Consider the following 26,290-nt stretch of genomic DNA (forward strand, 5'->3'; position numbering starts at 1 on the left):
CCAGGACTTCCACCTGTGGCTGACCGTTTCTCAGTGCGCATCCTGCACCAGGTCATGCAACGTCATCGTCTTTGTGACGTCACTCGCCGGGATTTCCCTTGGATTGGTGGGTAATGCACGCGAACAGCAAACTCGCCCGCCCGCTCACCACTCGTACACTCGCTCACCACTCGCTCACTCGGCCGCTTGCCCACTCACCCACTCGCTCAATCGCTCACCAATCGCACACTCGCTCACCACTCGCTCACCACTCGCTCACCACTTGATCACTCACCCACTCTCCCACTCGCTCACTCACCACTCGCTCATTCACTCACCGCTCACTCAACACTCGCTCACTCACTCAGCCACTCACTTCCTCAATCACCACACAAACTCACCCCCCACTGTGTGTGTGTCTGTGTGTGTCTGTGTGTGTGTCTGTGTGTGTCTGTGTGTGTGTCTGTGTGTCTGTGTGTGTGTCTGTGTGTGTGTGTGTCTGTGTGTGTGTGTCTGTGTGTGTCTGTGTGTGTGTCTGTGTGTGTCTCTGTGTGTGTGTCTGTGTGTCTGTGTGTGTCTGTGTGTGTGTCTGTCTGTGTGTGTGTGTCTGTGTGTGTGTGTGTCTGTGTGTGTGTGTGTGTGTGAGTTCCTGTCTGCCTGTAGCTCGCCTGCTGCCTCTACTTCCTCCAGAGACGGACGGTGCCAGATCCCATGGTGCTCATGCAGGGTAAGCGACGTTTTGGTCTCGCGGCCTACGGCAGGAACGCCTTCACGGGCTCCATAGATCTCCATGGATCTCCATGGGTCTCTGTTTTTCCGTGTCTCTATGGGTCTCTGTGTGTCTCTATGGATCTGTGTTTATCTATGGGTCTCTGTGTATCTCTATGGGTCTCTGTGTGTCTCTATGGGTCTCTGTATGTCTCTGTTTTTCTGTGTCTCAATGGGTCTCTGTGGGTCTCTGTGGGTCTCTGTGGGTCTCTGTGGATCTGTGTGTATCTATGGGTCTCTGTGTGTCTCTATGGGTCTCTGTGTGTCTCTATGGATCTGTGTGTATCTCTGGGTCTCTGTGTATCTCTATGGGTCTCTGTGTGTCTCTATGAGTCTCTGTATGTCTCTGTTTTTCTGTGTGTCTCTATGGGTCTTTGTGTGTCTCTATGGATCTGTGTGTATCTATGGGTCCCTGTGTATCTCTATGGGTCTCTGTGTGTCTCTATGGGTCTCTGTATGTCTCTGCTTTTCTGTGTCTCAATGGGTCTCTGTGGGTCTCTGTGGGTCTCTGTGTGTCTCTATGGATCTGTGTGTATCTATGGGTCCCTGTATGTCTCTGTTTTTCTGTGTCTCTATGGGTCTCTGTGGGTCTCTGTGTGTCTCTGTGTGTCTCTATGGATCTGTGTGTATCTATGGGTCTCTGTGTGTCTCTATGGATCTGTGTGTATCTATGGGTCCCTGTGTATCTCTATGGGTCTCTGTGTGTCTCTATGGGTCTCTGTGTGTCTCTATTAGTCTCTGTATGTCTCTGTTTTTCTGTGTGTCTCTATGGGTCTCTGTGTGTCTCTATGGATCTGTGTGTAACTATGGGTCCCTGTGTATCTCTATGGGTCTCTGTGTGCCTCTATGGGTCTCTGTATGTCTCTGCTTTTCTGTGTCTCAATGGGTCTCTGTGGGTCTCTTTGGGTCTCTGTGTGTCTCTATGGATCTGTGTGTATCTATGGGTCTCTGTGTGTCTCTATGGATCTGTGTGTATCTCTGGGTCTCTGTGTATCTCTATGGATCTCTGTGTGTCTCTATGAGTTTCTGTATGTCTCTGTTTTTCTGTGTGTCTCTATGGGTCTCTGTGTGTCTCTATGGATCTGTGTGTAACTATGGGTCCCTGTGTATCTCTATGGGTCTCTGTGTGCCTCTATGGGTCTCTGTATGTCTCTGTTTTTCTGTGTCTCTATGGGTCTCTGTGGGTCTCTGTGTGTCTCTGTGTGTCTCTATTGATCTGTGTGTATCTATGGGTCTCTATATCTCTATGGGTCTCTGTATGTCTCTATGGGTCTCTGTATGTCTCTCTTTTTCTGTATCTCTATGGGTGTCTGTGTGTCTCTATTGGTCTCTGTGTATCTCTATGGGTCTCTGTGTGTCTCTATGTGTCTCTTTGTATCTTTGGGTCTCTGTGTATCTTTGGGTCTCTGTGTGTCTCTATGGGTCTCTGTGTGTCTCTATGGGTCTCTGTGTGTCTCTATGGGTCTCTGTGTGTCTCTGTGTAACGACACGTGTTTGACCTCCTCCTTCCCACCCCTACTTTCCTCCACCTCCACCTCTTCCTCCCCCCTCCTCCTCCTCCCCCCTCACCTCCCTCTCCCCTCCTCCCCCTCTACCTTCCCAACACCACCAGAGCGCCACTTCTTCCACCACGGCGGGCACGGCGACGGAATCTTCGTCTTCCTCGACGAGGAGGAGCAGGGGGAGCAAGAGGAGCGTGGTGGTGGCATGGTCGTCCACCCCGACCGCGACTTTGGCGACTTGGTGCGCTTCCAGCAGAACGCCGGCGACCTGCGCTGGATGGAACCCTTCCCGTGGGACGAGGACGACGAGGAGCTGATCCTGCTCTGGGATGACTGAGGGCGGCCCCGCGGATTAATAAAGCATCGTTCGAGTCGCCGTTGGCTTTGTGATTGTTGTTGTTGTTGTCCTCTCGTTCGCGTTAAACTGCCCCTACAGACATAACAGGGCTGTAGGGGGCAAGTGGCTGTGTGTAGCGAGCAGCAGCTGTAGACACACAGACAAAGGTCCCCCGTGTAGCCTCTAACAGGGCTGTAGGGGCAAGTGCTGTGAGTAGCGAGCAGCACCTATAGACACACAGACAAAGGTCCCCCGTGTAGCCTCTAACAGGCTGTAGTGGCAAGTGCTGTTAGCGAGTAGCAGCACCTGTGAAGGCTACCGGCCCTGTGGCACACGAGGGGGTGGGTGGCCAGCACCAGGCCCGACCGCCTTTGTCTCCCCAGTGGCGATGTTTACTGCACATCGCAGCAGGTACTCGTTTGAGGCTGAGTCAACCTAGGGGGAGACCCTGGACCGGTTTAGATAATCGTCACTGGCGGTGTTGGCCGTGAGCGGGAATCGAATTCGGGTCGCCGGGTTCGTAGCACAGCGTAGCGCTAACCGCTACACTGACACACACACACACCACACACACACTGACACACAGACACACACAACAACAACCGCCATTCGCCACTAAGTGGCGGTGACGTCACCACGACACTTGTGCCAGGCCATGTGCACCTTGAGGCCACGTGAAGTGTCGAACGCCAGCGGGCAGGAGGTCACGGGGCAGACCCAAGTGCCACGGGTCGACTGACTGAGATGACTGAGATGACTGATGCACCACCTGTGCCCCCTACTGTGCCAACCTGCTGTGCTTTAGCCACCCGGCGCTCCGCTCGTTGTTGTGAGCGTCGCTCCTCCGCCCTCCGTTGTTGTTGGAGGGTGACTACCTCCAACTGCCCAGTAGCGTCCTTCACGAGCCTCCTACACAGAGGCCGATCTTGACACCACTGGTACCAGTCATCGGCAAGTCCACTCAGCTCCACGTCCTCCTGTACCAGATCACTCCATCTCTTATCTAGCCCGTGCCGCGCCCGTTTAGGCCCCTCAATCCGGCCGAACAAAAGGTGTTTCGGCATGCGGTGGCTGGGCATGCGGGCTACATGACCCAGCCAACGCAGCCTTGCCTGCCGGAGGAGCTCACCGATGGGACCTTGCCCAGATCTTTCAAGGATTTGTGAGCTCCTCACACAATCCAGCCTGGTTAGACCCAGGATGGATCGTAGGCAGGCCAGCCTAAATGTTTCTAACCGGCGAAGATGTTCCATTAGGGGGGTCCACGTTTCGCAAGGGTAGAGAAGGGAGGGAATGACCGTGGCCGAGAAGACCTGAAGCTTAGTGCGGAGCGACAGACTAGGTAGCTTCCACACAGCGTTACGCAACCGATGAAAAGATATTGCCGCTCGACTGTTTCGGAGTGAGACCTCTGCTGTTAAACTGGAGCCGGTCATAAGCACACTACCCAGGTATGGGGAACTATCCACTCTCTCCACAACTGCCCCATCACCAATTGGGAGTTGTGGGGGTAGAGTGCCCGATGGTACAAAATACCCAGGCAGTTGCTTAGTTTTGGTGGGGCTGATGGTAAGGCCGCACCTCTTAGTGGCACACTCCAGTCTCAGCAGCAGCATCTCCATCTCCTCCTCTGAGTATGCCGAAATTACCAAGTCTCCGGCATACGTAACGTGGTTGGCCAATAGGGAGCCATCCCTTGACCGCACCCGGGCATCGATCAGCCTCCCATTGTATCTGTACCAGATGGAAATTCATCGGGTACAGCTACTGAAGGCTTCACGAACTACGTGATCGAAATAGATGTTAAATAATGTTGGAGCCAGAGGACATCCCTGTCGCATCCCAAGGTGTACAGGCAATGGCTCTGACGCTGGCCACGTAGTTTTACCCAGGCCCGCTCACCATCTTCAAGGTCCTTAATGAGCATGAGCAGAGGGTCAAGGACTCTGAAAGCACGAAGAACAACCCAGAGCCCAGGCCTACTGATGGTAGCATAGGCCTTGACTCACACAGACACACACACACACAGACATACACACAGACACACACACTCACAGACACACACAGACACACAGACACACACAGACACACAGACACACACACAGACACACACACGCACGCGTTCCCGTGAATATGCTCGGCAGCTGCTGGGTCTGTCCCGTGACCTCCTCCTGCACCTAGCCTGGCACAACAGTCAACCCAAGGCACCTGCTGGGTCTGTCCCGTGACCTCCTCCTGCACCTAGCCTGGCACAGCAGTCAACCCAGGGCACCTGCTGGGTCTGTCCCGTGACCTCGTCCTGCACCTAGCCTGGCACAGCAGTCAACCCAGGGCACCTGCTGGGTCTGTCCCGTGACCTCTTCCTGCACCTAGCCTGGCACAGCAGTCAACCCACGGCACCTGCTGGGTCTGTCCCGTGACCTCCTCCTGCACCTAGCCTGGCACAACAGTCAACCCACAGCACCTGCTGGGTCTGTCCCGTGACCTCCTCCTGCACCTAGCCTGGCACAGCAGTCAACCCACGGCACCTGCTGGGTCTGTCCCGTGACCTCCTCCTGCACCTAGCCTGGCACAGCAGTCAACCCACGGCAGCTGCTGGGTCTGTCCCGTGACCTCCTCCTGCACCTAGCCTGGCACAGCAGTCAACCCATGGGCACCTGCTGGGTCTGTCCCGTGACCTCCTCCTGCACCTATCCTGGCACAGCAATCAATCCACGGCACCTACAGGGTCTGTCCCGTGACCTCCTCCTGCACCTAGCCTGGCACAGCAGTCAACCCACAGCACCTGCTGGATCTGCCCCGTGACCTCCTCCTGCACCTAGCCTGGCACAGCAGTCATCCCATGGGCACCTGCTGGGTCTGTCCCGTGACCTCGTCCTGCACCTAGCCTGGCACAGCAGCCAACCCACGGCACCTGCAGGGTCTGTCCCGTGACCTCCTCCTGCACCTAGCCTGGCACAGCAGCCAACCCACGGCACCTGCAGGGTCTGTCCCGTGACCTCCTCCTGCACCTAGACTGGCACAGCAGTCAACCCACGGCACCTGCAGGATCTGTCCCGCGACCTCCTCCTGTACCTAGCCTGGCACAGCAGTCAACCCACAGCACCTGCTGGATCTGCCCCGTGACCTCCTCCTGCACCTAGCCTGGCACAGCAGTCAACCCATGGGCACCTGCTGGGTCTGTCCTGTGACCTCGTCCTGCACCTAGCCTGGCACAGCAGCCAACCCACGGCACCTGCAGGGTCTGTCCCGTGACCTCCTCCTGCACCTAGCCTGGCACAGCAGTCAACCCACGGGCACCTGCAGGGTCTGTCCCGTGACCTCCTCCTGCACCTAGACTGGCACAGCAGTCAACCCACGGCACCTGCTGGTTCTGTCCCGTGACCTCCTCCTGCACCTAGCCTGGCACAGCAGTCAACCCACTGGTACCTACAGGGTCTGTCCCGTGACCTCCTCCTGCACCTAGCCTGCCACAGCAGTCAACCCACGGCACCTACAGGGTCTGTCCCGTAACCTCCTCCTGCACCTAGCCTGGCACAGCAGTCAACCACGGGCACTGCAGGGTCTGTCCCGTGACCTCCTCCTGCACCTAGCCTGGCACAGCAGTCAACCCACGGCACCTGCTGGGTCTGTCCCGTGACCTCCTCCTGCACCTATCCTGGCACAGCAGTCAACCCATGGGCACCTGCTGGTTCTGCCCCGTGACCTCTTCCTGCACCTAGCCTGGCACAGCAGTCAACCCAGGACACCTGCTGGGTCTGTCACGTGACCTCTTCCTGCACCTAGCCTGGCACAGACGATCCTAAAAGCGGGCCAAGAGCCGTTTCCGAAGTGCGACCGATGTCGAACTTGCTCTTGCCGGGACATCTGAAATTGCAGCGACGGCGACTTCAATTTGCCCGGTTGTGCCTTAGCCAAATCGGGATTCTCGTTACGAAGGGCCTCTGCCCACGTTCCATCTGACCCGCGGGCATCACATGGGCCAACACGGTACCCGCCGGGGCCACAGCCGTCCTTTCACCCACATTCAAATATCGTTGCACCACGTTGATACGGAACGCGCAGCCCTGCTCGCGTGAACTCACATCGGATGAGGAGGGACGTGTGAACAGGCGGTGGGCGCGCTGTCGACGGCGGACACAATTCCGCCGTCGACCGTTCCGCGGGAATGCCCCCCGTGGTGCTGGTGGAGAAGTCAGACGGTAGTCCTGCGGCATCTGTGTCGGCTTCCGTAAACTGAACGGGGTGACGGTGGCCGGCGCATGCCACTTCCGCGTGCGGGCGAGTCTTTGGACGCATTGTCGAGTTTCTTTCCTTCGTCCCCTCTCCGATGTGCGAGCGGGAGCACCCATAGCGCTGAACTGGTTGTGGCTTCGAGGAAAACAAATTCGTCAGCTTGCGCTCGGGGCGGGTGTCGAAGGCACGTGCTGCGGCGAGGGAAATCACCGGCCGGGGGCCACGGGCCGCTAATGAGTGGGGCGCAAAGCGGTGCCAGCACGTGCCTCTCTGGGCTGTCGGGGCATTGTCCGCAGGTGCAGCTGCAGACATCGCCTAAGTTGCACCGTCCGTGGTGGGGATCGGTCGAGCTTGTGGAAGTTAATCGGCCCTTGTGAAGTGAACCAGTCGTGGTGTACGAAGGGACCGGTAGCTACGGGAATCATCGATGAAGGGGGCGTGGTCATGTGACGGAAGAGAACGGTGGAGTCTACTGGGAGAGCGAGCGTCCAGAGTCAGCGAGAAGGTTCGGGAAGGGGGGCATGGTCATGTGACTGAAGGGAACGGTGGAGTCCCCCGGTGGAGCGAGCATCCAGAGTCGGCGAGAATGATCGAGAAAAGGGGCGTGGCCTCGTGTTGGTATATAAGGGAGATGCGCGGGAGACTCGGGGCTGTTGCGGTGGAGGTCTCCGCCTGATGCCAAGTGAACGTGTCTTCAATGAGATGCCATCTCAAGGGAAGTGTGTCGAGTCGTCATTGCGTCAGTGTCGTGACGCAGTTCGGAGACAGGAATCATTGGAGGCGCCTTCTTTACTCTTGCACGCGAAGGGGACTGCACGCACCCTACGTGGGTGCACACTCTTTATGTATATCTCACACACAGCCGTGCCTACTCTCAGCGGTACTACCTAGCTAGTACAGTTGGCAGGCTGTCGAGCTAGCGGGGCCCGGTGATTAGGGGCGGAGCCAGGATGTTGACTTTGGGGGGGGGGAGCGGGGGGGGGGTTGACTTCAATATTCTGAGATATCCAGTGTAATGTTTTCCAATGGGCGCCACAAAATGCGTAAAACAAATTGTCTTGGATTTGAACTCGGAGTTTATTAATAGGTCGGAGCCGCTGATGTGGCTGATAAGTTCGATGAGTTCGAAAGGCTGCCGCTCAAGCAGCCTGCCGGGCAGCACAAAATGGCAGCCTGCAGGCCAGCACGAGGTGGCAGCCTGCAGGGCAGCACACAAGGTGGCAGCCTGCAGGGCAGCACACAAGGTGGCAGCCTGCAGGCTGCCACCCCCAGCCCCCCCCCCCCATGGCTCCGCCCCTGCCGGCGATGGTGAAGATGGCGGCGGCGACGACGGTGACGAACGGCGAGGAGATCCACTTTTAGCAACAGCCCCGAGCTCCCGCCTCAGGGCGTGGCCTCACCCCGCCCTGGCCACGCCCCCCTTTTGGAACCTACCAGCAGGTTCCCGAGGGCTTCCAGATGGACCCCTTCCAGAGCTTTCCCTTCGCTGTCTTACTCCCCGTATCTACCGTCGCCTGCTGACGTGCGGTGCTGCCACGCGCTGCCGGTAACACTTTTCGTCAGCAAGCAAGCACGCAATAGTGCCATCTTGATTTGAAGCTTTCGTGACTGCAGGAATCCACGCTCTCCATTCCCTTCAAGTAAAGTCATCACGTGGTAAGCGGGGAGAAAAAACTAAATAGACCAACGCAAGCGACCGTCCTCAGGTGTGAACGAGGGGGAAATCTTTCGATTGAAAGCTTTCGTGACTGCAAGGATTCATCTTCTTGGGTCCTTTCGGTAAAGTCACCACCACGTAGAATGAGAATGAAATAATAAAATAAAACAATAAAATTCTCACGACGTTTCGGCCACAACGCGAGCGGCCTTCTTCAGGTGAAGGAACAAAAAACTGTCGGGACGATAGAGCTCATTGGAGCTCATTGGAGCTCTGTCGTCCCGACAGTTTTTTTGTTCCTTCACCTGAAGAAGGCCGCTTGCGTTGTGGCCGAAACGTCGTGAGAATTTTATTGTTTTATTTTATTATTTAGTTCTCGTTCTACGTGGTGACTTTACCGAAAGAACCAAAGAAGAGGGGGAAATCTGCTGAGGCCGCCTGTTTATGAAGGTTTAGAGATGGGCGGGGCAGCCGACTTTAAATGTGGGCGGGGCAGCCGACATTAAATGTGGGCGGGGCAGCCGACATTAAATGTGGGCGGGGCAGCCGACATTAAACGTGAGCTCAGCGAGGGCCGTGGCTCACAAATTTGTCGCGAGCGATTTACGTCGAGATCTATTTCAATTTTTTGTATCCTACCTGCGTGAACTTTTACCGAAAGAACCACGTCGGGCGTTTTTTACTCGCGGCAATGCGGCACGGCGTAACGCGCACGTTATTTTCAGCAAAAACGTCTCTCTCTCTCTCTCCTCGCTCCCCGCCCTCCTCTCTTTCACCGCAGCTCTTCCGATGTGTATTTTGGCGAGGGCACCGCTGGGGTGTGGGGAGGGGGGGGCGGGGAAATGTTTCGATTGGGGAGACGAAGGGTGGTTGGTACCCGTCGGCATTCGATCGCTCGTTTTTTTTACTTTTTTTTAATTTTCATTTCTCTCGCGCCAATCAAAAAAAAATTGGGCGGGCGGACGGACGACGGGAAATCTCCTCCAACGGTCGCGCCAGCACCGACTTCCGGCTCGGCTCATCGCCACTTCCGCTTGCCACCGCCGCCATCGCCGGCGGCCTTGGCCACGCGCGGCCGGTGAGCGACGGCGAGCACCCCCCAGGACTGGGCGAGCAGCACAATGGGCAGCAGCACCCAGAGGCCGTCGAAGAAGACGAGGTAGAGCCAGAGGAGGTCGGCGCTGTCGGAGCGCAGGCTGGCGCTGCCCGCCAGCCACTCGGGGGCGGACGTCATCCAGCCGCTGTACAGCTCGCACACGCACAGGCACACCTGTACAAAGTGGCTACGTACAGCTCACACACGCACAGGCACACCTGTACAAAGTGGCTACGTACAGCTCGCACACGCACAGGCACACCTGTACAAAGTGGCTACGTACAGCTCGCACACGCACAGGCACACCTGTACAAAGTGGCTACGTACAGCTCGCACACACACAGGCACACCTGTACAAAGTGGCTACGTACAGCTCGCACACGCACAGGCACACCTGTACAAAGTGGCTACGTACAGCTCGCACACGCACAGGCACACCTGTACAAAGTGGCTACGTACAGCTCGCGCACGCACAGGCACACCTGTACAAAGTGGCTACGTACAGCTCGCACACGCACAGGCACACCTGTACAAAGTGGCTACATACAGCTCGCACACGCACAGGCACACCTGTACAAAGTGGCTACGTACAGCTCGCACACGCACAGGCACACCTGTACAAAGTGGCTACGTACAGCTCGCACACGCACAGGCACACCTGTACAAAGTGGCTACGTACAGCTCGCACACGCACAGGCACACCTGTACAAAGTGGCTACGTACAGCTCGCACACGCACAGGCACACCTGTACAAAGTGGCTACGTACAGCTCGCACACGCACAGGCACACCTGTACAAAGTGGCTACGTACAGCTCGCACACGCACAGGCACACCTGTACAAAGTGGCTACGTACAGCTCGCACACGCACAGGCACACCTGTACAAAGTGGCTACGTACAGCTCGCACACGCACAGGCACACCTGTACAAAGTGGCTACGTACAGCTCGCACACGCACAGGCACACCTGTACAAAGTGGCTACGGGTGGGCGGGGGAGGGGAGGGGGGAGCGTGGCGGTGGAGGTGGTGTGGGTGGAGGCGGCGGCGATGCGGGCGAGTGGTGCGGGCAGTCGTGTTGACGGCGATGTGGGTTAGTGGTGTGAGCGGAGGCGGTGATGGTGGTGGTGGTGTGGGCGGAAGTGGTGATGCGGGTTAGTGGTGTGGGCGGAGGTGGTGATGGTGGTGTGGGTGAGTGAGTGCACGGTGGAGACAACGTGGTTAGTGGTGTTGGTGGAGATGCGTCGTTACATGGACACCCCATAGCGTCGTCACGGATACGGTGACACCCACAGCGCCCCCCAGCGGTAGTGCGGCATGACACCTACGGGTAGAGCGGCGTGACCCTTACCGGTAGTGCGGCGTGACCCCTACCGGTAGAGCGGCGTGACCTCCTACCGGTAGAGCTGCGTGACCCCTACCGGTAGAGCTGCGTGACCCCTACCGGTAGTGTGGCGTGACCCCTACCAGTAGAGCGGCGTGACCCCTACCGGTAGAGCGGCGTGACCCCTACCTGTAGAGCGGCGTGACCCCTACCGGTAGAGTGGCGTGACCCCTACCGGTAGTGCGGCGTGACCCTTACCGGTAGAGCGGCGTGACCCCTACCGGTAGAGCGGCGTGACCCCTACCGGTAGAGCTGCGTGACCCCTACCGGTAGAGCTGCGTGACCCCTACCGGTAGAGCGGCGTGACCCCTACCGGTAGAGCGGCGTGACCCCTACCGGTAGAGCGGCGTGACCCCTACCGGTAGAGCGGCGTGACCCCTACCGGTAGTGCGGTGTGACCCTTACCGGTAGAGCGGCGTGACCCTTACCGGTAGAGCGGCGTGACCCCTACCGGTAGTGCTTGTTCTGGACGATGGCGAACACCAGCAGCAGCGCCAGGGGCCCCGCAACCGCCACCGTCAGGATCTCGAGCGCCACCACGGTGGGGTCCGAGTGAAGCCAGCGGCTGTCGACGCGACCGTACTCCTTCCCTGCGGCACGCCGGGGCACGGCGTCGGCACGGCACGGTCGCCGCAAGGCGCCGTTTCAGATGTCATTTTTATTGTACCAGGTAAGGTCCCACTGAGGTCTCTACATCTCGTCTACAAACTAAACTATTTTTTTTATTTAAAGCTTTCGTGACTGCAGTAATTCATATTCTTAGTTTTTTCGGTTAAGTCACGTTGAAGGGAAACAATAACGTGACTTTACCGAAAGAAATAAGAATATGAATATAAACTATTTTTATTGTAACCAGGTAAGGTCCCACTGAGGTCTCAACATCTCATCTACAAACTAAACTATTTTTATTGCACAAGGTAAGGTCCCACTGAGGTCTCTACATCTCATCTACAAAACTAAACTATTTTTGCTCCGTGGTTCTTTCGGTAAAGTCACGTAGGAAATAAAATCAAATAATAATAGAATCCGACGTTTCGATTGCAACACAAGCAACCGACATCAGGTAAGAGTGAATGAGAAAACAAGCACACAGTAAACTTAGAAACACAATGCAACACAACACAGAGAGCTGTCGTGGACGTGAACCCCGGTGAGCAGTTGGCTTACACAGCATGGAGTGGACGCTGTCCGACTCCGGCAGAGATCTCACCAGCGAGATGCAGACGAAGGGACCCTCCTGCAGGCACAAAGACAAAGGTCCCCCCCACCCCCACCGTGTAGCCTCAGACAGACTGTTGGGGCAAGTGCTGTGTAGCAACACCAACATCACAGGCAGGTGTAGCTACACCATCACTCACAGAGTGTAGCTACACCATCACTCACAGAGTGTAGCTACACCATCACTCACCCAGTGTAGCTACACCATCACCAGCGTAGCTACACCATCACTCACCCAGTGTAGCTACACCATCACCAGCGTAGCTACAGCATCACTCACCCAGTGTCGCTACACCATCACCAGCGTAGCTACACCATCACCAGTGTAGCTACACCATCACTCACCCAGTGTAGCTACACCATCACCAGTGTAGCTACACCATCACTCACCCAGTGTAGCTACACCATCACCAGTGTAGCTACACCATCACCAGCGTAGCTACACCATCACTCACCCAGCGTAGCTACACCATCACTCACCCAGTGTAGCTACACCATCACCAGCGTAGCTACACTATCACTCACCCAGTGTAGCTACACCATCACCAGCATAGCTACACCATCACTCACCCAGTGTAGCTACACCATCACCAGTGTAGCTACACCATCACCAGCGTAGCTACACCAACACTCACCCAGTGTAGCTACACCATCACCAGTGTAGCTACACCATCACCAGTGTAGCTACACCATCACCAGTGTAGCTACACCAACACTCAACCAGTGTAGCTACACCATCACCCAGTGTAGCTACACCATCACCAGTGTAGCTACACCATCACTCACCCAGTGTAGCTACACCAACACTCACCCAGTGTAGCTACACCATCACCAGTGTAGCTACACCATTACCAGTGTAGCTACACCATCACCCACCCAGTGTAGCTACACCATCACCAGTGTAGCTACACCATTACCCAGTGTAGCTACACCATCACTCACCCAGCATAGCCACACCATCACCAGTGTAGCTACACCATCACCAGCGTAGCTACACCATCACCAACGTAGCAACACCATCACTCACCCAGTGTAGCTACACCATCACCAGTGTAGCTACACCATCACCCACCCAGTGTAGCTACACCATCACCCAGTGTAGCTACACCATCACCCAGTGTAGCTACACCATCACTCACCCAGTGTAGCTACACCATCACCAGTGTAGCTACACCATCACCCAGTGTAGCTACACCATCACTCACCCAGTGTAGCTACACCATCACCAGCGTAACTACACCATCACTCACCCAGTGTAGCTACACCATCACCAGTGTAGCTACACCATCACTCACCCAGTGTAGCTACACCATCACCAGCGTAGCTACACCATCACTCACCCAGTGTAGCTACATCATCACCAGCATAGCTGCACCATCAACCAGTGTAGCTACACCATCACTCACCCAGTGTAGCTACACCATCACCAGCGTAGCTACACCATCACTCACCCAGTGTAGCTACACCATCACCAGTGTAGCTACAGCATCACCCCCCCCCAGTGTAGCTACACCATCACCAGTGTAGCTACACCATCACCAGTGTAGCTACACCATCACCAGTGTAGCTACACCATCACTCACCCAGTGTAGCTACACCATTACCCAGTGTAGCTACACCATCACTCACCATCACCACCACCATCATCACCACCACCATCACCACCACCATCACCACCATCAGCACCACCATTACCATCATTAATAACGACAACCGCCATTCGCCACTAAGTGGCGGTGACGTCACCACGACGCTTGTGCCAGGCTATGTGCACCTTGAGGCTACCACGTGAAGTGTCGAACGCCCGCTGGCAGGATGTCATGGGGCAGATCCAGCAGGTGCCACGGGTATACTGACTGAGATGACCGAGATGACTGGCTGATGCACCACCTGTGCCCCCTACTGTGCCAACTTGCTGTGCTTTAGCCACCCGGCGCTCCGCTCGTTGTTGTGAGCGACTGCCTCCAACTGCCCAGTAGCGTCCTTCACGAGCCTCCTCCACAGAGGCCGATCTTGACACCACTGGTACCAGCTCCACATCCTCCTGTACCACATCACTCCATCTCTTCTCTAGCCCATGCCGCGCCCGTTTAGCCCCCTCGATCTGGCAGAACAAAAGCTGTTTAGGCATGCGGTGGCTGGGCATGCGGGCAACATGGCCCAGCCAACGCAGCCTTGCTTGCCGGAGGTGCTCACCGATGGGACTTTGTCCAGATCTTTCGAGGATTTGTGAGCTCCTCACACAATCCAGCCTGGTTAAACCCAAGATTGATCGTAGGCAGGCCAGTCTAAATGTTTCTAACCGACGAAAGATGTTCCATTAGAGGGGTCCACGTTTCGCAAGCGTAGAGAACAGAGGGAATGACTGTGGCTGAGAAGACCCGAAGCTTCAGACCACGTAGCTTCCACACAGCGTTACGCATCCAATTAAAAGATATTGCCGCTCGACTGATTCGGAGTGATACCTCTGCTGTTAAACCGGAGCCGGTCATGAGCACACTGCCCAGGTATGGGAAACTTTCCACTCTCTCGACAACTGCCCCATCACCGATTGGGAATTGTGGGGGTGGAGTGTCCGATGGTACAAAATACCCAGGAAGGTACTTCGTTTTGATGGGGCTGATGGTAAGGCGCCACCTCTTAGTGGCACACTCCAGTTTCAGCCGCAGCGCCTCCAACTCCTCCTCTGAGTGAGCCGCAATTACCAGGTCGTCGGCATACGTAACGCGGTTGATCAATAGGGAGCCATCCCTTGACCGTACCCTGGCATCGATCAGCCTCACATTGTATCTGTACCAGATGGAAATTCCTTCGGTACAGCTACTGAAGGCTTCACGAACTACGTGGTCGAAAATGATGTTAAATAATATTGGAGCCAGAGGACATCCCTGTCGCACCCCAAGGTGAACAGGGAATGGCTCCGATTCCCGGCACGTAGTTTTATCCGGGCCCGCTCACCATCATGAAGGTCCTTAATGATCGTGAGCAGCGGGTTAGGGACTCCGAAAGCGCGAAGAACAACCCAGAGCCCAGGTATACTGGTGGTATCATAGGCTTTGACCAGGTCAATAAAGCAGAGATGTAGGTCTTGTTGGAATTCCCAACACCTCTGCTGTAGTAAACGGACAGAAAATATAGCATCTGTGCAGGACCGCCCTTTCCTGAAACCGCATTGGGGCTCCACAAGCCTCTCCTCAGCGCGCCTGGCAAGGCGATGTTGAATAATTCTTGCCAGGACCTTTCCTGGCACACTGAGGAGTGAGATGCCTCTGTATTTGTTACAGTCTGTGCGGTCTCCCTTCTTAAATATGGGGACCACCAGGGCATCCTTCAAGTCCTGCGGAACCGGTCCAGTGGTCTAGACTGTTTGTTATGATGTCATGTAGGACAGTCTGTGCACAAACGCCACCCTCCCTCAGCATTTCGATTGGGAGATCATCTCTACCCGGTGCCTTTCCTGGTCTCAGACTCCGGATCGCCTTCAGTACTTCCTCAACAGATGGTTCTTCAGCCAGCCACTCACAGGGGGTGACTTCTTCCAATATTTGAACCACTGCAGCCTCAGCAGGGTCATCCTCACTTTGTGCCACGATGTTTTCCTGGCTGAGGGATGTCCCCCACCCCCAGGACTTCACAGAAATGCGCAGCAAAATCTGCAAACCTGTTCCTAGCGGGGGGTCGGAGATTGGATCACCGTTTTTTCCCCTAATGATGGTAAATAAGTGTGGCGCTGCAATGTAACTACACCACCACCACCCACTCACCCACTCACTCACCAGTGTGATGTGAACCACTGCGTCATAGAGCAGCCAGGCCACGACCCATCGCTCTGCAGGCGGCAGCTGCAGGCGGCCTCCCACCACCCGCGACAGAGCGAGGGCCGCGCGCGCCTGGAAGGCGCAGAGGGCGAGCGACAGGCACGCCGCTCGGCTCGGCCACGCGGGGTCATCGGCACCACCCCCAGCATCAGAGACAGCAGCAGCAGCAGGAGCAGGAGACGGCATCTCCATCACTGTCGCGCGCGCGTGGGTGAGTAGGGGGTGGGTTGTGGGTGGGTTGTGAGTGGGTAAGGGTGGGTTGTGGGTGGGTAGGGGGTGGGTAGGGGGTGGGTAAGGGGTGGGTAGGGGTGGGTAGGGGTGGCTAGTGGGTGGGTAGGAGGTGGGTAGGGGTGGGTTGTGGGTGGGTAGGGGGTGGGTTGTAGGTGGGTAGGGAGTGGTTGTGGGTAGGGGGTGGGTAGGGGGTGGGTAGGGGGTGGGTAGGGGTGGGTAGTGGTGGGTAGTGGGTGGGCAGGGGTGGGTTGTGGGTGGGGGAATCGCCGCTTTGCCCTGGCGATGGGTTTAGTCATCATTTGAGGGGTGAATCTAAAATTGCCACATGTCGTGAAAGGCCAGTATATGTTCATGGGGGGTTTGTGTCACATCAACAGAACGTGGCCAATTCGTTACTAGTACAGCACTAAGTTGTGTGTTGGAGAGTTAAACCCACTACTACATTTACAATTCGTTACTAGTACAGCACTAACCGGTTGCTGTGTGTTGGAGAGTTAAACCCACTGCAACATTCACAATTCGTTACTAGTACAGCACTCACCGGTTGCTGTGTGTTGGAGAGTTAATCCCACTGCAACATTTACAATTCGTTACTAGTACAGCGCAAGCCGGTTGCTGTGTGTTGGAGAGTTAAACCCACTACAACATTTACAATTCGTTACTAGTACAGCACTAACCGGTTGCTGTGTGTTGGAGAGTTAAACCCACTGCAACATTCACAATTCGTTACTAGTACAGCACTCACCGGTTGCTGTGTGTTGGAGAGTTAAACCCACTACAACATTTACAATTCGTTACTAGTACAGCACTAACCGGTTGCTGTGTGTTGGAGAGTTAAACCCACTACAACATTTACAATTCGTTACTAGTACAGCACTAACCGGTTGCTGTGTGTTGGAGAGTTAAACCCACTACAACATTTACAATTCGTTACTAGTACAGCACTAACCGGTTGCTGTGTGTTGGAGAGTTAAACCCACTACAACATAGGTGCTACTCGCTAATAGCAATTGCCCCAACAGTCAGTTAAGGCTATACGGGGGATCTTTGTCTTTGGCTTGAACTTTTTTTCGCACCGTACGTAGTCAACCGTGCCATGTGTGTGGAGGTACAAATTGCGTCTCTCTCATCATCACCACGGTGGCTATGAGATGTTGACTACCTCGCCAGGTGTGCAGGAGGTCATGGTTTCGATCCCGACCCTGCCTGCTGCTGCTGTATATTCCGAGTCTGCGTCTCTTTCCACGTGGTGGATTTTGTCCGGGTCCATTTAAAATGTCAGTGCGTTTAAATTATTTCGATGCTGCTATGCATTTCTGTGGGTCTCTGTGGGCCTATACGAGTCTCTGGGTCTCTGTGGGTCTGTAGGTCTCTGTGGGTCGAAGGGTTTCTGTGAGTCTATGGGTCTCTGTGGGTCTCTGCGGGTATATGGGTCTCTATGAGTATGGGTCTACGGTTCTCTATGGGTCTATGGGGTCTCTGTGGGTCTCTATGGGTCTCTATGTGGTTCTGTGGGTTTCTATGGGTTTCTGTGGGTGGGTCTCTATGGGTATATTGGTCTCTGTAGGTCTCTGTGGGACTCTATGGGTCTCTGTGGGTCTCTGCGGGTCTCTGTGGGTCTCTGTGGGTCTATATGGGTCTCTGTGGGTCTCTATGGGTCTCTGTGGGTCTCTATGGGTATCTGTGGGTCGCTGTGGGTCTATGGGTCTCGAAGATTCCGTAGAAAAACGCGTTTAGAGTATTTGGCTGCTATACATTTCCACACACACAACGACGATGAGAATTAAAAAATATATATATAAAGTTAAAAGGGGCTGTCCATAAATGACGTCACGCGATATTGGACGATTTTTGACCCCCCCTCGTCACACGGCGTCGCAAAAAGTCAGACCCCCCCCTAAAACATGACGTCACAAAAATATAAAAATATAAAACATATACTTAGTTTTTTCGGTAAAGTCACGTTGAAGGGAAACAACAAAATAATAAAATATATATAAAACAATTAAAAATTATCACGACGTTTCGACCATAACTCAAACGGTCGTCTTCAGGTGTGTTGGTTTGCATAAATGTATTTTTATTTTTAAACGGCGCATTTATTCATTTATTTATATATATAAAAAAAAGACGTTAGCGTCACGCGCAGCGATTTGGCAGTTTACCCAGGACTAGTCCATCTATATTTTGAAAAGAGGAGGGGGGAGACGAAATTTTAAAATGTATGCTGTCTGAAAGCCAATGTAAGCGTGAACAATCAATTAAGAACTGAAATGGTTTATCAAATCTTTCCAATGATTGCTAAGATAGAATCCACCTTCTCGGTTGAAATTGTCTCTGTGCTTGTATATGTGGATAGCTTCATGAACGAATCTCTCATGGAAGCCAGATGGCTTACAAAGAACCTCTGTCTTGGAAAAGTCAATGGCATGTGAGCCTACTGAATTAGAACAATGATCTGCTACGGCCGAGGTGTTGGTCCGACCGTGTTTAAGGTCTGCTTTGTGTTCACGAATGCGGTCCGAGACATGGCGTTTGGTTTCTCCAATGTAACTACTACCACAGAGGCCACTTAGTTTGTAGACACCAGGGTATTGTATGTCCGGAATCACATCTTTTACAGATGGAACCAGATCACGGATTTTATGTAATGTGTTGAAACGGACCTGGATCTTGTGTTTATTCAAGATTTTGGAGATCTTTTTTGTGATCCCCGCAATGTAGGGTAAAGTGATGGTTTTGAAAGGCTCCTCAAGAGCGTTCTTCTTCATGGTTTGAGTGATAGCTTTGCGGATTGTATAGTCGGAGTAACCATTAGCCCTAAGAGCTTGGTGTACGTGCTTGAGTTCACTGCTTATGTGTTCCTGGTCGGATATGCATTGGGCTCTATGATACAGAGTCTTGATGAGAGAATTCTTCTGTGATGGATGGTGGTGGGAATCCGGTTTCAGATAAGCATCCGTATGGGTAGCTTTCCTGTAGACAGAGTGGCTCATTGAACCATCAGGTCTCTTTTTAATTAGGACATCCAAAAAAGGTATCTTGCCATCTATTTCGACTTCCATGGTAAATCTGATGGCTGGGTGTATGGAATTGATGTGGTCGAAGAATTGGTCTAGAGCAGGCCGGCCATGTGGCCAGATGACAAAAGTGTCATCCACGTACCTCTTCCATAAGGTTGGGCGCAGAGTGGCAGTCTGGATGGCGTCAGTCTCAAATTTCTCAATGAAAATGTTAGCTATAACTGGAGAAAGGGGGGAGCCCATTGGGGTGCCCTCAGTTTGTTTGTAGAAAGTTCCATTCCAAGTGAAGTATGTATTGGTTAAACAGTGTCTCACCAGGGGGGGTACCTCAGTGTTTAGTCCTTGATGAACCAAGTCTTCAATGATTGCAACGGTGTCAGGTACAGGAACCTTGGTGAATAAGGAAACTACATCAAAACTGACAAGCAGGTCGTCTGGGGACAGGGAAATACCCTTGATTGTCGATACCAGGTGAGTAGAATTTTGTACCGCAGAGGTGGTCTTTCCAGTGAAAGGACGCAGGATTTCAGACAAAAAACGAGCTAGTTTGTAGGTGGGGGAGCCGATAGTAGAGACTATGGGACGAAGGGGTGTATCTACTTTATGTATTTTTGGTAAGCCGTGTAATCTTGGTGGCCTGGCAGCAGAAGGTTTCAACGAAAACTGTTTAGATTGATCAATTAATGCGGTTGAATCAGAAATTATTTTGTTGGTTTGTGTGACGAGGCTGTTGGTGGGATCTCTTTTTATTTTTGTATAACTACCATCGTCGAGTAATTCTTTAATTTTGTTGTTGTATTCTATTTTATCCATGATGACAGTAGCATTGCCTTTGTCAGCTGAGACGACTACAATATCATTCCTCTTTTTTAATTTATATAATTCAAAACGCTCATCTTTGCTGAGGTTGCTAGCTGGCATCTTAGCGTTTTTGAGGGTTGCAGCGATTTCAGATCTTGCTACGTCTGCAGCGATGTGACCCAGGCCCCTGAGAGCAACGTCTACTTGGGCAATTATATCATTAACTGGTATGTGTTTAGGTGTGACTGCAAAGTTTAGACGTTTCGACCATAACACAAACGGTCGTCATCAGGTGCGTCGATTTGCATTAATTTATTTATTTTTAAACGGTGTATTTATTTAATTATAAAAAACGTCAGCGCCACGCGCAGCGATTAGCCAGTGTATTTAGAAGGACTAGTCCATCTATGTTCTGAAAAGAGGAGGGGGGAGACGAAAAATTAATGTATGCAGTCTGAAAGCCACTCTGAGCGTGAACAATCAATTAAGACCTGAAATGTTTATCAAATCCTTAGCCCCAAACACTCACCCAGAACTCACACTGTCAGCCCCAAACACTCACCCAGAACTCACACAGCCAGCCCCAAATATTCACCCTGAACTCACACAGCCAGCCCCAAACCCTCACCCAGCACTCACACAGCCAGCCCCAAACACTCACCCAGAACTCACACAGCCAGCCCCAAACACTCACCCAGAACTCACACTGTCAGCCCCAAACACTCACCCAGAACTCACACAGCCAGCCCCAAGCATTCACCCAAAACTCACACAGCCAGCCCCAAACACTCACCCAGAACTCACACAGCCAGCCCCAAGCATTCACCCAGAACTCACACAGCCAGCCACAAACACTCACCCAGACCTCACACAGCCAGCCCTATACCCAACCACCAATCAAACAGCCAGCCCATACACCCAACACGTATACCAACACCCATCCTCGTACACACCTTGCACACGCCCCAACTCCTATACCCAGCCTCATACACACCCATCAACATACGATCAGCCTCTTTGTCCAGTCCACATACCACCGACCACTCGCCCCAACACTCAGCGCACACAGCCTACCCAAACCTCCACATTATCTCAGAGCCAGGATCTCCAATACACAACCTTCTTCCAGCCCACATCCCACATTCCATGAATCTGGCCCCAGACTCTTCTTCCCCCTACATGCACATCACGCCCTACACCTTGTAGGTGGCAGAAGCAAAGTTAGTTTGTGGTGCAATGCAGGGCTCTTGTGGTGCGGGACACCACGCTACACAGTCCACAAGCTGCAAGACGGATTTATAGCGCTGATATGGCTCCCCACGTGGGTAATTAACGGTGTGCATATTCAATAAATATTTTTATTTTAGGGAGAGTGGTGGGAGGAAGTGCATGGATTGATAAGAAATGCTAGATTCCTTTGCCTATGCCCAAATCCATGGCATTCATTATACAGACAAAGATCACCCGTATAGCCTTAACAGACTGTTGGGGCAAGTGCTATAAGCAAGCACCTATGAAGGCTTGAACGGCACACGAGGGATGGGTGGCCAGCACCACGCCCGGCCGTCTTTATCTCCCCAGTGACGATATTTACACATCGCACCAGGTAATTATTTGAGGCTGAGTCAACCTCAGCCTCATCACATCTCACAACTTCCCTCCTTCCACATGCCCTGCCTTCCACACCGCGTTTGCTTTCCCGAGCAACAGGAAACTTCTCATCGCCCCTACCGTGTCTTTCACTCTATACAGCTATCCCTCGATTTACGAACGTTCAGTTTCACGAAATTTCGCGGATTCTTAAGTACTAGTGTTCGTTAGTCGGGTGTTCCTAAGTCGGGTATTCTTAAGTCGGGTGTTCGTAAGTCGAGGGCTGCCTGTAAGTTTCATTTTACAGGTCCAGCTGATTTTAACCAGAAACCGATAAACTATGGCACTGGTAATGACCTATAACAACTGCATATAGCCTCTAAACTAGATTAAAGAAACATCTGTGGTTCATGTGGTGGATGGAGCTGAACAGGGCCAACTGGTGGAGGGGCGAGGCCAAGGGAAGGAGTGGGGACAGCCTCTGGAGAGAGAGGCAACAAGGGAGACACGTTGTGTGAGTTATGGCGCAGATTATTAATCGGCTCACATAAGCCGGTGTGTTTTCGCAGCATTAATTTGAGTAGTTCTCAACGTACAGAGCCGAAAGATAACTCATTTTGACCGTATTAATCCAGCTGGCTATGGTATTAAATGTGAACTTTGTGCGACGTATGAATTTTATCTCAGATTTAAAAAAATATATAATCCAGTGCGTGACACAGGTAGAGTGTTTTATGGCAATCTGAAACACCCACCATAATCATCCATGGGGGTCTTTGGAATTGCACATTGCCTATGTTATGACTCTTGACCTAGATAAAAAAAACAAGTCACGTGCTGCAGTGCAATGACAACTCAGCGAAAATTCGTAAATAACAAACTGTGGTCTTAAAAGTATTTCTTTTTAATACGCGACATTTGGCCAATTGCTCTTCTTCATAGCGCGTAAAGCCAACACGTGCGTCAACAACATTGCCGCAGCACCCCCTGCTGGACTAAACTCGCTACTGTGCCGCCGAGACAATACGCATCAGACGGCCACAAGCGAGTGGTGTCAAGTGTGATCATGATGATTAACACATTCCTGCGGAGGGAGCTTGTAAGAACGTTGGGTTGCTCGGTCAGTGGCCAGGTCAACGGCGGCACCACGTGGTGTATTCCGCAAATATGCCCGACTGTGAGGGCGGGCACAAGCCGGCGTGAGTAGGTGAAACGTTGAGTTTTATAAGGGCACCACGGGGTGACCAGCCCCTCCCCACCCAGCCCCATCCCCTCCTGCCCACCACCCAGCCCCACCCTCCCCACCCAGCCCCTCCCCACCGAGCCCCTCCCCACACTCCCCTCTACATCCAGCCCCACCCCTCCCATTTTTGGATGCACCACGGACGGACACAATAATCCCCTGTGGGCTGGTGTAACCAGGAGGTCCCTACCAGTATGAGGCTTGTTTACCCAGGAAAGCCTCACTGCAGGCGCGACACGTCCATGTAGGCTATCTAGGCGGTCGTCTAGGGCGCCAAGTTAAGTGGGGTGCCAAATTCGAGGAAAAAAACTGTAATTCATTTCTCAACATTTCTGACTGACGGACAAACCAAATAATTATGCCTCTTTAAAAAATGAAACATTAAACGGAAAAGAGGGGCAAAATGTTTCCCAGTTTACCAAAAAACTCAGCCTCGATCTGCCCCTGGGGTTTGGGGGCGCCGATTGCTGGCAGCAGCGGGTCCAGGGCCGCCGCTGCCTCAATGAGTGAGCCTCGTGGCTCTTTTTCAGGAGGGTCCTGCCAGTTTTCACAGTACGGGGTGGCTATGTATAATCCCAATTGAGTAATGTGTACTTTATATCAGAATACATTAAGGTACACTATACCATTTTGCGTGAAAACTCGGACCCATTATCTTGAAGTTATCGGGGGTGGGGCGTCTTTGCTTATTAACATCTTTAGTATATTGCGATTCACCAACGTTGGTTGGGGCAAGCCTGACTGCTGATGAGACACTGAATGTCGAAGCGAGCCCATAGCTTGCTTTGTATTGAACTAATGCTGCTGACATTATGCACTCCAAGAAGACCATGGGGCTGATGGGATAAAAAAATCAACATTGATTTTGTTGTTTTATGCGATGAGACAGATACAGGATTAAATTTTGATTTAAAGCTTTCGTGACTGCAGTAATTCATATTCTTAGCTCTTTCGGTAAAGTCACGTTGAAGGGAAACAATAAAATAATAAAATATATATAAAACAATAAAACATTCTCACGACGTTTCGACCATAACACAAACGGTCGTCATCATGGTCGAAACGTCGTGAGAATTTTTTATTGTTTTATATATTTTTTATTATTTTATTGTTTCCCTTCAACGTGACTTTACCGAAAGATACAGGATTGTGAATGAGACGTGTTTTTTGCCAATGTTATGGACGAATAGGTGAGAATGGTGTGAGTTTGTGTGCGAGTGAATGGCAAATGCCTGGAGTGTGTGGTTCGGATCAGGTGAGTGGTGCGTGGTGGTTGATGAGTATATCATGTGTGTGCCAGGTGAATGATATCTGGTGAGTGGTGAGTGCCCGCATGGTGAGCGGTGTCTGGCGATGGGTCAGTTGTCATGCATGTGAGGTCACGCCACCTTATCCGTCCTCTAGTGTGTGTGTCAATAATAACAATGTCAACTTTCAACACGCCGCTACCGCACATCACTCGCTCGCTCTCGCAGAGAGGACAACGACTCGGAGGCGCGAGGAGGAACCACAGATGAGCGGGAAGGCAGCAGCCAGGCGACGAGTCGGCGCCAACGATTGCCCAAGCTCTGCGGTCCTCTACAGTTTGAGGTGGTGTGGGACAATTAATGTGGGAGGAAACCGGATCACCTGAATAATAACTGAACGAAAAATGTTTACCACGTAAAGCTCACTCAGCTATACAGCTCTTTTTTTCAGAAACGACCTGGCCCCAAATGATAGCTCAACGAAGTGGCTTATCTTGTGGAAATTTACAACAGTCAAATACACAAACCGCTCGTTTATTCTGTATCTGCGGAGGTAAAAACCGGAGGACCCGGAAAAAATCCACGCGACCACGGGGAGACAGAGACATGCAAACTCCAAATATACAGCAGGCGTCTGGGTCGGGATCGAATCCACGACCTCCTGTATACCAGGCGAGGTAGTTACCATCTCACCACCATGGCGCCCATGCGTGCGAAGGGGGCAAACACTCAATCCCATGCAGTCCACATTCTTCCTTTACCGCCTTCTCCTGGCATCGCCAGGGCATGGCACCTCCTCGACGCCCACGGCAAGGGAGTTTCACAACATCGAAGTGCGGTGATCCACCGACCCTCGCTGCTGCCTCCACAGTGCAGCAGCCACGTGCAGCAGCGTAGCCGCCACCGCCCAGCATTTGTTGGGTGCGTGTGTACACAGGAGACGGTAAAACAACGAGGCATGAGCAAATAATAAATGAAATTGTAAATTCTGAATCATGACGAATTAAAGTACTGGTGGGCTACATAACTGCGTGCCTACGAACCATCCGCCAGCAGCAGGTCTAGCGATGTTTTCAATCTCAGATCATTCTAATGTTTTACATTTCCATGCATTCGTTTTCCTTCTTCAGCACGCAGATGCTGATACATTAATCCAGAGATCATTGTCATTGTCTTCCTCGTCCAAGTATTAGCTGCACTCATTTGATATGTCGGTGTGTCTGAGCCATACGTCACAGCAGGTGATAGATGCACCGTTTGTAAACGTGATTCCCTGAGCACATAGCTATGTTGATATTCAGAAGCACTCCGATCTAACGTCCTCCTCCTCTCTTATATCCTGTCTATGATCCCGGTCTGCCTTCAATAACTCCCCGAGGTATACATATGAGCATGCATATTCTAGTTCCTCCAACATTGATTCCATAGGGAGCTACAATGATTTTACAATATTTTTCCACAGAAACTTTCACCACTCTACATGGTCAATAGGCCTGATTAGGTACGTCTTCATGCTAAGTATATGGTACAGTATTTACATGAGGTGGATGTGACTGTGATTCTCGTATTGTAAAATGTTTTAGCACTAAAGTCAGGACTGGACTTAGGAATGGACGATCGGGGCGGCTACTCATGGGCGAAAATTTGTAATGGAAAATAATGAGGGCATCGCCATGGGCAAATAGGGGTAGAGATAAAGACACGGAGAGAAACACACACAGCGAAAGATAGACACAGAAATAGGCAGTGAGAGACATAGGAGTAAAGTGAGAAACAAACACAACAACAACAACCGCCATTCGCCACTAAGTGGCGGTGACGTCACCACGACGCTTGTGCCAGGCTATGTGCACCTGGAGGTCACGTGAAGTGTCGAAAGCCCGCTGGCAGGTGGTCACGGGGCAGACCTAGATGCCACGGGTCTACTGACTGAGACGACTGGCTGATGCACCACCTGTGCCCCCTACTGTGCCAACTTGCTGTGCTTTAGCCACCCGTCACTCCGCTCGTTGTTGTGAGCGTCGCTCCTCCGCCGTCCGTTGTTGTTGGAAGGCGACTGCCTCCAACTGCCCAGTAGCAGCGTGCTTCACGAGCCTCCTCCAGAGAGGCCGATCTTGACACCGCTGGTACCAGTCATCGGCAAGTCCACTCGGATCCACATCC

General features: G+C 52.8%; 1 protein-coding gene across 1 annotated transcript; it reads right to left on the bottom strand.

Moving 5' to 3' along the window:
- Positions 1-3,838: 3,838 nt before the first annotated feature.
- LOC116938395 (emopamil-binding protein-like) lies at positions 3,839-16,184 on the bottom strand. The gene is made up of 5 exons (XM_032945518.2): positions 15,951-16,184; positions 12,124-12,193; positions 11,408-11,546; positions 9,570-9,762; positions 3,839-4,000 (listed from the first exon to the last, which is right to left on the bottom strand). Exons 1-5 carry the CDS (start codon positions 16,182-16,184, stop codon positions 3,839-3,841), a joined length of 798 nt encoding a protein of 265 aa, XP_032801409.2.
- Between the last annotated feature and the right edge of the window lie 10,106 nt (positions 16,185-26,290).

The sequence above is a fragment of the Petromyzon marinus genome, chromosome 24, assembly GCF_048934315.1.
Source record: "Petromyzon marinus isolate PM22_M1 ecotype Great Lakes invasive population chromosome 24, UKy_Petmar_22M1.pri1.0, whole genome shotgun sequence".
NCBI lineage: Eukaryota > Metazoa > Chordata > Hyperoartia > Petromyzontiformes > Petromyzontidae > Petromyzon > Petromyzon marinus.

Coding starts and splice junctions, on each gene's coding strand:
- LOC116938395 (XM_032945518.2), bottom strand. CDS start 16,184: ATGGAGATGCCGTCTCCTGCTCCTGCTGCTGCTGCTGTCTCTGATGCT. Junction 12,194..15,950: donor CAGTGGTTCACATCACACTG/GTGAGTGAGTGG, acceptor TTGTGCCTGCAG/GAGGGTCCCTTCGTCTGCAT. Junction 9,763..11,407: donor GTCCAGAACAAGCACTACCG/GTAGGGGTCACG, acceptor AGCTGTACGTAG/CCACTTTGTACAGGTGTGCC.